The sequence below is a fragment of the Syzygium oleosum genome, unplaced genomic scaffold, assembly GCF_021117445.2.
Source record: "Syzygium oleosum isolate NSW1041296 unplaced genomic scaffold, Sole_v2.1 Sole_v2.17, whole genome shotgun sequence".
NCBI classification, from domain to species: domain Eukaryota; kingdom Viridiplantae; phylum Streptophyta; class Magnoliopsida; order Myrtales; family Myrtaceae; genus Syzygium; species Syzygium oleosum.
Genome location: NW_026607501.1, coordinates 6,294,838 through 6,306,929, shown reverse-complemented (window position 1 = coordinate 6,306,929; position 12,092 = coordinate 6,294,838). Strand labels below are relative to the sequence as shown.

The 12,092-nt window shown below is 39.6% G+C and overlaps 1 protein-coding gene across 1 annotated transcript; it reads left to right on the top strand.

The window, feature by feature from the left end:
- Positions 1 to 9,560: 9,560 nt before the first annotated feature.
- On the top strand, positions 9,561 to 10,170 carry LOC130140220 (uncharacterized). Its single transcript, XM_056319063.1, has one exon. It carries the CDS (start codon positions 9,721 to 9,723, stop codon positions 10,168 to 10,170), a length of 450 nt encoding a protein of 149 aa, XP_056175038.1. The 5' UTR covers positions 9,561 to 9,720.
- Positions 10,171 to 12,092: the final 1,922 nt, after the last annotated feature.

The following is a 12,092-nucleotide window of genomic DNA, read 5'->3' as shown; positions in this document are numbered from 1 at the left end:
CACATTGCTTGAGTGCAGATTCATCTGAGCAGTGTGTTCAACTTGTTTAGCACTTTTAGTGGTGAAACTAGCATTCAAGGCCTCAAATCTTTGTTCTATATCCTGGCAATTTGGCATGACATTCTATTCTCCAACTATGGTAGTCAAAAGATGGGTTACGCGGATATTTGCAAGGCCATGATTGTTGGGAACTCAATGGTTTCAATTAGTGATAAAGTCCAATCGAGAATGATGGATACCAATTAAATTAGTAAATAAGAGTTCGAATATAAAGTGGGTGGATTCTAATATGCCCTGAAATCTCTCGAATTTTGCAAAAATCGAATTACTAAATAGTGCACAAACTACAAATTGAAAACCACAAAGAAATTGTATGAAACTTATAGAATACAAGTGGAATGCTTTTATAAACATAAATGAATATTAGATTCAAGAAACCTAATCTAACTAGATAATCTATTCCAATCGATCTATCATGAACGATTTTCCCGTCTTCATAATCAAAATTCGATGTGTTGCTGTAACTTTTGGATGTCTTCTTTTTTTTGGTCGTAGTGATGTCTTCTTCATTGCCTATGATTGTTCTCTTTTTTTACTCTTCCTGAAATGGACCATTTTGTTATGCATTCTACTCTCGATCGATGGATCCTTTTGGACTCGATCTTTAACTTGTGTGCATGCTTTGAGTTGATCGATCGTCACCACATGCCATATACATCACTTAACTTTCCCCATCGGAAATTCATGATGGATGAACTTATCAAGCATTTCATCGATGGGTCTCGTGGGTCCACTGTATTATCATGAACTTCATGATTGGTGAGCGTGTCAGCCATTCCAAGCAATATGAGGATAAGGAAGTCTATCAAGATGGCCTTCTACTTCGTCGCCCCTCCTAGATTCCAGGTGGCCAGGCTCTGTGGGGTACAACCACGTACGACCAGGTCACCGAGGAGGAGATGGAGTCGGCCCAAGTGTACAGGATGGACAAGCCGTGGCTGACCCAGGAGGAGGTGGCGGTGGAGATCCGGTGGGGGCGGGTCCTATGGGTGGTCGGCCAGGGGGACGAGACGGTTAAAGTGAAGTTACCAAGGAGCAACGGGGTGAAAGTGCGCGCCGCGACAGCCTCCATGAGCGATGACGGCATGCACTCTGTCGTGGTTCCCAGGCATGACCAGCCTCGGAAGTGGTACAAGTACAAGGATTTGGGACTTATTAGGTTCAAGATGGTCCACGTTCCGATTTGCAGTTAAATTCATTCCAACAAAATCAGTTTCACACGATCATTAAATTAAAGATGCCGTAATAAAAATCACCACTTGATAATTGGCCTGGCCTCCATTTTCGCTAGCGATTTTATCTTGCTTTTTTAGTTTCATTCACTGTTTCAAATTTTTGAAAAAAATTTCACTTCATATTAGATATATCGCATTTTCAGGAACAGCTGATCAAACAAATCCAATTCCATCCGAGGATGGTTCAGAGTCATGTCCGATGAATTTAGGACGAGCGTGATCGCTTTCTTTTTCCACAAATCTTTGGTCAGCGTTTGAGTCTCTTCTACCCCCTGTCAAGAAAACAATCAATCTTCACGTCAAGAAACCATGCAAAGTTCCTGGAAATTCCATGGACGACGACCCAAACTGTAAGCAACGACCCCGCCATGGATCGACGAAGCAGAGAAATCTCCCTTCTCCACCCACTTCGCACCGCTAACCATTTTCTATGCACGCCACCGTAGAGTTTCTTCGCCATTTGCACGAAGAACAAGTCTTGGCTCGTCGTCATCTTTCTTCTTCTTCTTTGACCAAAACAAATCTTTCTTCATCTTCTCTACTATATATTGCCGTGACCCTCCCGACGTGGGGGTCAGGAAAAGACGGGTTTAGAGATAATGGCCGAAGATGGATGATATTTCGCAACCATAATTGCCGGAATTCAATGCGTCAGAATTAAATTGACAAATGTCGACGTGCAAGTTGATAGTGTAGAATGATGATCATTAATTCACTGCCATATTAGTTGTAGAAGGGAGCTGATATGCTTGCAACCATAATCGCTCGGAATTCAATGCGTCAGAATTAAATTGACAAATGTCGACGTGCAAGTTGATAGTGTAGAATGATGGTCATTAATTCACTACCATATTAGTTGTAGAATGGGGCTAATATGCTTGGAATTACATATTTGATGATTTTTAATTTTTAAATTGTTGTGATTCCGTGTTTAGTAATTTTCACGGAACGTTTCGGAAGTACATATTTTTCTAATTTATCTGTACTTCGAAAGGACACTACTTTCCTTTTTTACATTCTGATTACTTAATAAAATATCTACTTTGAAAACTCTATAGTTGAGCCGTTGGTCTCTAACTTTGTACACATCTCTCTTCATTTTTCGATCAAGTATTTTAGATCAACATTCCTATTTCCAACTTATCTTGACCTATGTGCTGAGGACTCCATTGATTTGTGATTTTTATTAATATTATTTCTATTATTGTTTAAAAATGAAGGCGTGAACTCTCCAAGAAGTTGGCTAAGTGATTAAATATTTGATTTGGATGAAGTGAATCTACTACAAATCGCAGCGTTTTCCACTCGGATTAACCTTATGGGTTACGACTGCCACCCTGTGGATAGAGTCTTATCCGATGCATGTGGTCAGAGTTGTTTGCTTGCGTGTATCTATGAAATTTAATCAAATTGAAAGTTCTGAATACTTTATATTGATCTAAAGCAAAAGGAAATGTATTAGAAATCATAAAGAAAAAATAAAGCAACAAAATATGAAATAAAGAATAATCCAATAGCTTAATATGAAATAATAGATACATATGAAAGGTAAAAAAAAAAGAAGGTTCAAATCACAACCGTTTGGGTCGAGCGCCAGGCCTTCTAAGCTCCTCTCGACACTCTGCTGCGCATTGGGATAGGGACTATCAGGTGTGCCTTGATCCATCTCTAGATCGTAGTCATGCTTCTCGCCAGAGAAACCAGTTCTCCAGAATCCTGATGCACACAGACTTTGTTTTGTGGCTTTTGTTTTGTTTGGAGCTCCTCGGTGATTATCTTGCAGGCAAGCTTTTTAGTTCTATATATATTTCAATAAGTGACATTATTGATAAGATTCAGTGCTAATTCTTAAGCACTTTCTAATCCGTCAGTGCTTGTAGATACGAGCGACTAAGGAAACACTACAAAAAAATTAAGTTTTAGCGACGAATTTTGCCACGAAAAATTTGATAAAATTCGTCGCTAAACGAATTTGCGATGAAAAAAAATTCGTCACTAATAAGGCGTCGCAAAATTTAGCGACGAAAAATTTCAATTTTCGTCGCCAACTATTCGTGGTAATATTCGTCTCTAATTTGCCACGAAATTATTCGTCGCAAAATTCGTGGCAAAATTCGTTGCTAATTTGCCATGAATTCTATTCGTGGCAAAATTCGTCGCTAATTTGCGACGAACATTTTTTTTTGGGTCGGTAATTTGCAACGAACTTATTCGTGGCAAAATTTATCGCTAATTTAGCGAAGAAAAATTTTGACTTTTGCGACGAACCTTGTTCCGAAACGAATTTACGACGAATTTTTATTAATTCTTTAGCAACCAACTCTGCGTCGAATATTGTTTAGAGACGAAATTAGCAACGAAATTTTATTTTTGCAACGAACTTTTATAATTTGTGATCGTATGATAAAATCATTTCTTTTATTTTTCGATTTTAAATCTAATTAACAGCAAAATTAATTTCTAGAATTTATATTTAACATTGATTAAGCACTTAATAACATCAAAATATTATAATAATATGAAAATGAATACATTCATCAACATTTTCCACAAGAATGGCTCTTTGCGCCTAGTTTATCCAACATTAGAAATCTCTACATAGCTCTGGTCTGCTCTAATTCATCACTATGAACTTGCCCAAAATTGGAAAGTACAGAAAGAAAGAGAAGTCAAAGGAGCATGCCAGGATGAGATCGAAAAGTCGAATGGACAATCCTCACAGAAACCTCGGTGGCATCAAGATCGCGTCACTCATTCCATGTCACCACCCATCCCCTCAAAGGTCCCATACTCGTAATCCTCGTCAAGATTCACTTCATATTACATTTTCAGGAACAGCTGATCAAACAAATCCCACTCCATCCGAGGAGGGTTCGGAGACATGTCCGATGAATAAGGACGAGCTGGATCACTTTCTTTTTCCACAAATCTTTGGTCAACGTCCGAGTCTCTTTCTGACCCCTCCTCTGTCAAGAAAACAATCAATCATCACGGTCAGGAAACCATGCAAAGTTCCTGGAAATTCCATGGACGACGACCCAGACTGTAAGCAACCACCCCGCAATGCATCGAAGAAGCAGAGAAATCTCCCTTCTCCACCCACTTCCCGCCGCTAACCATTTTCTATGCACGCCCACCGTGGAGTTTCTTTGCCATTTACACGAAGAACAAGTCTTGGCTCCGCGTCAATATAATCAAATTGAAAGTTTCGAATGCTTTATATTGATCTAAAGCAAAAGGAAATGTATTAGAAATCATAAAGAAAAAATAAAGCAACAAAATATGAAATAAAGAATAATCCAATAGCTTAATATGAAATAATAGATACATATGAAAGGTAAAAAAAGAAGAAGGTTCAAATCATCATTGTTTGGGTCGAGCGCCAGGCCTTCTAATCTCCTCTCGACACTCTGCTGCGCATTGGGATAGGGACTATCAGGTGTGCCTTGATTCATCTCTAGATCGTAGTCATGCTTCTCGCCAGAGAAACCAGTTCTCCAGAATCCTGATGCACACAGACTTTGTTTTGTGGCTTTTGTTTTGTTTGGAGCTCCTCGGTGATTATCTTGCAGGCAAGCTTTTTAGTTCTATATATATTTCAATAAGTGACATTATTGATAAGATTCAGTGCTAATTCTTAAGCACTTTCTAATCGGTCAGTGCTTGTAGATACGAGCGACTAAGGAAAGTATTTTGGACTTTGCAATCGTGATGATGAAGCAAGTTGTGTAGTGGATTTCTGACTCTGGTGGTAGTATTTGCACGACAAGGTCTTCGTGACACGTGCGCGCAAATCTCTTTCTTTCCCTTTCTTTCTTCCTTTCCTTTTTATTTGCGCGTACTCTCCCCCTATTCAATAGCTTAATGGCCACTTTTGGCCCACAATGACTTGTCAAACTGAGCCTGGTCATCGGGTCAGAGTCAATGAGGTCGTCCACATTCAGCCGACGTCCTCGTTCATTTTAAAAGAGGGGAAGGATTCCGGGCATTTCGCCGGAGAATGACAGATCGACCGGGCAATCGAGCAGCTCATCAGCCATTTCGAGAGGGGAAACACAAAAAGCGTTCCCCCCGTTGCCACTTCCAAGTGAGAGCTCAGGTGTGGAGTTTTAGTTGACCTACTCACAAACAGAGGCGCGCCATAGAAGAGAGGTTGAGCCGCAAGCGATGGTCGGAGACGAGGGAAAGAAGGTGAACAGGGACCGACGAGGGGAGTTTATAATAACTTTGCACGCTGACTCTTTTTTTTTTAACAATGTCAAGTTTATAAATACTGCTCTACATAATTTATTTATTAGAAGTGATTTATCAAACTATAAGTGATTTTTACAAGCGAGCCATATTTATCGGCAAAAGGACACTATAAGTGCCATAAGTTGTGTACGGAGATCACTTTGGTGCCATAACTTTTTTTCGGATCACTTTGGTGCCAACTTTTTTGAAAAACGATCACTTTAGTGCCAATGCTGATATGGCCGTCGGAAATCTGACGTGGCTCTTTTTTTTATTAATTTCTGATGCTGACATGGCTTGCCGGAAATCTGATATGGCTCATCGGAAATCCGACGTGGCTCTTTTTTTTGGCCGGAATTTTGGCCGGAGTCACTAAAGTGATCTCTTTTCCTCCGACTTGGCACCAAAGTGATCCGAAAAAAAGTTATGGCACCAAAGTGATCTCCGTACACAACTTATGACACTTATAGTGTCCTTTTGCCCATATTTATCAATCACTATCAGTTAGAAAAAAATGAAGACTTGTAGAGTTTCATGAATAAATTTGATATTTAGAAACATCCGTGAGATGAATCTCCGAAGCCTACATCTGCGTCGGAGGTTGATGAAACCCTACTTAAAACCAATAAAAATTTGACTTGACCTTTTGCTTTTTGTGAGTATACACACACACTCTTACTTATACACGCGCGCACAAAGAAGCGGCAAAAGATCCCCTACTCGTAGGATCCTTTCGTTGGTATCTCAATCAATTCTAAGCCACAAAAGTTTGATATCTTCGTATGGGGATATGGCCAAGAGGGAGCTCGAGTCCGAGCCCGTCAACATATCTAGTTGACCGACCTTCGCTCTAAAGTTTAAGTCAACGAGTTACGAGTCAAATGTAATATATTAACTACTTCGCACTTCATTAATTCTCCGATGTAAACCTTTTCTAAGACAACTCATACATGCATCTCAACAATCTCCCTCCCTACGTGTGATTTCTGTGTTAGGTTTGATTCTTTTAGTTTAGGTTTCCTTCTATATCAACATATCTCAACTTGAATCCCCACTTTGTTGTGTGTGAGAATCGCAACAACAACAATACCCACCTTCATTCCTTACCAAACTATGAAAGCTGTCATCAGAATTGCGTTATTGTACCATAGTGCGCACCTTCATCACTAGTCTCTTCCATCGGACCGAGTCATGAAGGTTGCCCAGAAACCACGTTGGTCATGAGATTTCTTCCTTGAGCTATTACTAAATACTGAAACAGACCGGGGGCCCACAAATCTATCATTCTGATGCCATTTGTTGAGAGCGCACAACAGGAACTTGATATCTTAACTTGAGGAGATCGCTAAGAAAGCTTAAGTATGAGCCTGTCAACATATTTAATTGATCCCACCTTCACTTGAAAGCTTAACCAATAAGTTATGTGATAGCTAAATTATATTAACTACTTCGCACCACATCAACTCTCTAGTGTGAGATTTTTTTAACACAATTCACACGTTCATCTCAACAGTCAATTTATCAAGTCAGAGTCAATGAGGTGGTTCACATTCAGCTGATGTCCTCATTCATTTTAAAAGAGGAAGCATTTCGGGCATTTCATCGGAAAGTCACAAATCCACGAGGCGATCAAGTATCAATTAAAAGCAACATTTCTTCTTAATTTCCTTCCGTTCCAAAACACTAATGGCCCCATTTTGGGCAATGAAAACTCAGTACTCCACCGTTTCTTTGGTCCACAGTTCAGAGTGAGATTGAGAAACAGCTGTTAGCAAGGAATGGCTTCCACAATGCTTACGGAAATCGCCAGCCGCTGATAAGAAAACGTGTAACATCAATCTCCGGTAAGCACGAAAACAGCCCGCCAACATTTCCCTTTCTTTTCAGAATCTTGTTGCACAAACAAAGACAGATCTGTGGGAGACCTTGATAAGCCAGACACAGAACATTGAGATATTTTGTCTCTGCAAAGCAAATATCAGCCACAACCTGTTCATCACATCAGCTGCTATGGGCTCTCTTTACCTACACAATTCCATGGATTTCTTTCAGCAATCGTGGTGCTTCTCTTTTCCATCTTTGTCGTTTCTCTTGGCAGGGAGACAAGCGCGCAGTTTGTCGATATCATCGGCCTAATTGCAGTTTTTAGAAAGACTGAACCGAACAATCAAACCAAAGAAAAGTTTGGCATATGAACCAACTTGAAGTAGTTTATCGAACAATCTCAGTGAACGCGTGATGTAGTCTAGCCCGCCATTCAATTCTGATTCAGCTGAATAATGCCTTGAAGGGAGTCAACCTTCATATGCTGAAGGTAAACACATCTATGCAAGTTTCTAGCTCTGGCTTCACTGGCAATCATTGACTCTTGAATCTACAATTAGTCCTCAAATTAATGGCTCATCATAAATTTGGGTGGGGGTGTAGACATCAACCTGGAAAGATGGCCATTTCTTGGAGTTACTATTGGTGAGAAAAGTTAGTACTTGAGCCACTGGGTGTCAGAGTCGACTTCCACTGTAACATGTCTCCTAAGTGACTTTTTCAGAGTGAAATTGGAGATGTCAAAGATAATGTTTTTATTCATATTGAACTTTCACTTCATGCATGTAAAGCTGCAATGAAGTCAACGAGCTCTCATTTTAATATTAAGGTTGTTTAAGTAATCTAAATACTTTTGTCTTCTAAAATAAAATTTATCATTAGGTGAGAAGTGCACATTCACTAAAGGTAGATGCAAGGACGAAAGAAGCACCAAAATGGGGGGTAACACTCGAATCCTTTTGAAAAAGAAGGGTAGTATTGGGAAAGATATAGTTTGAGTGAAACTTTTTAAGATCATCATTCGTATTTCCAATTTATCTTGATCTATGTGCTGAGTTATTCCATTTACTTGTGTTTTAAGACATTATTTAAGAACGTCAATTTGAACTCTCCAAGCAGTTGATTTGGTAATTAAGTGTCAATCCACTTCGAATCCCAGCGTCTCGCACCCAGATGAATCTTATGGGTTGCGACTGCCTGGATCGAGCCTTATCCGATATATATAGTCAGAGTGGTTTGCGTGCATCTTTGGAATTTAATCAAATCCGATAGCTTTGAATACTTTGTATTGATCTAAAGTAAAAGAAAATATAATAACGGGCAACAGTAAAATGAAAGAATAGAAATAATTAGGCAATAAAATATGAAATATAAAATAGTACAATGGTTTAATATGAAAGAAATTGATTTATGAAAAGTTTGGTTTCCCCAAGTCACGAACTCTAGTAGTAAAAGAAGGGACTGTTTGAATGTAATGTTGTGTCTATTTAAAGCCCATAATGATAAGTGGTGGCACATAAGCCCACAAGAAGATGAAAGAATAGTGCTCAACAAGAATATGCTACATTTTTCTATAAATCAGTGCCATAAAATTAATTTTTTTTGTATTCTTAACGAAGCAATTCAGATGGATTTGATTTACATGATTCGAAGATAATATAATATTCATGAATCATTTTTCAGAAGAAGAAACACTCCTTACTCGTCTATATTCATGAATCATCCCTTATAGAAAAGGTCAATCAATTTCGGTAATTCATCGAGGAATTATAAGTACAAGAGAAAGGTTCAGAACATTATACAAGCTCTCTTTAGTGTTTATTTTGTTCTTACGATCTATCAATTCATAATTTAAGGAAAAAAAAAATACTCATTTGTCTCACTTTTTATTTTTCGAAATTATCCTTGCATCAAAAGTTAACTACCTCCTACTTTCTCTTCATCGAGTAATTTACTCAATTCACACGTCCTTAATAACTCGATTTTATAGAAATTTTATTCCTTTCTCTTTATACGTAACCTAGATGCGATCACGCTACACACATAAAGCAAGCTTTCAAATTTTAGTGTCCACTCCGGATTCACCGTTATAGCCTCGCATCTATAGTTATTAATAACTTTATAATTGAAACAATAACTTTTTTTTTTATATGTAGTGTCTGTTCATTCTATACAGCATTGGTTGCTCAGCCCAAAAGGAATCACGACGAGCCATTGGCATTTCATCCATGGATCGCAACGAAGTGATTCCGGCATATGCCAATTATAAGAAGAGCAAGCAGTGTCGGCATTGCATCGATGCATCACAATTCCATCTTCAAAGTGTTAGGGAGAAAAGAAAGTTCAAATCGTCAAGTGTTTTGCATCGATGAATGGCAATTCCATCTTCAAGTGTAACGGAAAAAAGAAAGTTCAAATCACAAGACGTCTCTCTTCCAAACTTGGATTCCATTTTGTCGAGCCTCGTGAAGGCCGGCGCGTGTGGGGCACCACGGCGTTCGACCAGGTCACCAAGGAGGAGACGGTGGCGGCATTCCTGTACAAGATGGACAGGCCGTGGCTGAATGCGGACGAGTTGAGGGTGGAAATCCGGCAGGGCAATGCGACATGGGTGATCGGCCAGGGAGACGAGACCATCAAGGTGAAGTTGCGGAGGAACCATAAGATGAGGGTGAGCGAGGCCACCGCTTCCACGAGCGCCGACGGTGTGCTCACCATCGTGATTCCCAAGTGGTATGGGCCTCGGAAGTGGTACGAGTTTAAGGACTTGGCGTTTAATAAGTTCAAAACGTTCCGCGTTGGGATTTCTTGGTCTTGACGAAGTTTCACAACACCGCAACTGCTCGAACTATCGATGTGCTGAACCCTTTGATATTGGCCTGCCAGCTTTTTGATCAACATGGTTGATAAATCTTTTGTTTCTTTTACCACATTGCTTGAGTACAAATTCATCTGAGCATTGTGTTCAACTTATTTAGCACTTTCACTTCGGACACTAGCATTCAAGGCCTCAAATCGTTCGTTTATATCCTGGCAATTTGGCAAGACCTTCTATTCTCCAGCTATGGTCGTCAAAAGATGTGTCGCGTGGATATTTGCAAGGCGACGCTGGTTGTCAGGAACTTGACGGTTTCAATCAGTGATTAAAGTCCAATCGAGAATGATTGATGGCCAATTAAATTAGTGAATACAACTTCGAATGAAAAGTGGGTAGATTCTAATATGCCTTGAAATCTCTAGGATTTTGCACAAATCTAATTACTAAATAAGGCACAAACAACATATTGAGAACCACAAGGAAATTGTATGAAACTTGCAGAATACGAGTGTAATGCTTTTATAAACAAGAGTGAATATTAGATTCAAGAAACCTAATCTGATTTGATAATCTATTCCAATCGATCTATTACAAACGATTTTCCCATCTTCATAATCAAAATTTGACGTGTTGTTGTAACTTTTGTGATGTCTTTTTTTTTTTTTTGTCGAAGTGAGGCCTTCTTCATTGCCTATGATTGTTCTCTTTTTTTACTCTTCCCGAAATGGGCCATTTCGTTATGAATTCTACTCTCGATCGATGGATCCTTCTTGACTCGATCTTTAACTTCTGTGCATACTGCGATTTAATCGAACGTCACCACATGTCATATACATCACTTAACTTTGCCCATCGAAAATTCACGATGGATGAACTTATCGGGCATTCCATTGATGGGTCTCGTGGGTGAACTGCATTATCATGAACTTCATGATTGACGAGCTTGTCAGGCATTCCAAGCAATCTAACGATAGGGAAGTTTATCAAGATGGCCTTCTACTTCATCGCCCCTCTCGGATTCGAGGTGGCCAGGTGCTGTGGTGCTGTGGTTCCCAAGCGGGGCCGGCCTTGGAAGCGGTACAAGTACAAGTTCAAGGACTTGGGACTTGATAGGTTCAAGATGGTCCGCGTTCCGATTTCCGGTTAAATTCATTCCAACAAAATCAGTTTTCCCCGATCATTAAATCAACGGTGCCGTAATAAAAATCACCACTTGGTAATTGGCCTGGCCTCCTTTTTCGCTAGCATTTTTCTCCTACTCTTTTAGTTGCATTGACTGTTTCAATTTTTTCCAAAGAATTCACTTCATATTACATTTTCAGGAACAGCTGATCAAAAAAATCCCACTCCATCCGAGGAGGGTTCGGAGACATGTCCGGTGAATAAGGACGAGCTGGATCACTTTCTTTTTCCACAAATCTTTGGTCAACGTCCGAGTCTCTTTCTGACCCCTCCTCTGTCAAGAAAACAATCAATCATCACGGTCAGGAAACCATGCAAAGTTCCTGGAAATTCCATGGACGACGACCCAGACTGTAAGCAACCACCCCGCAATGCATCGAAGAAGCAGAGAAATCTCCCTTCTCCACCCACTTCCCGCCGCTAACCATTTTCTATGCACGCCCACCGTGGAGTTTCTTTGCCATTTACACGAAGAACAAGTCTTGGCTCCGCGTCAATATAATCAAATTGAAAGTTTCGAATGCTTTATATTGATCTAAAGCAAAAGGAAATGTATTAGAAATTATAAAGAAAAAATAAAGCAATAAAATATGAAATAAAGAATAATACAATAGCTTAATATGAAATAATAGATACATATTGTTCAAATCACAACTGTTTGGGTCGAGCGTGAGGCCTTCTAAACTCCTCTCGACACTCTACGCATTGGGATGGGGGCTATCAGGTGTGCCTTGATCCAT

Excerpts from the sequence above, each read along its gene's own strand:
- LOC130140220 (XM_056319063.1), top strand. The coding sequence starts at position 9,721 with ATGAATGGCAATTCCATCTTCAAGTGTAACGGAAAAAAGAAAGTTCAA.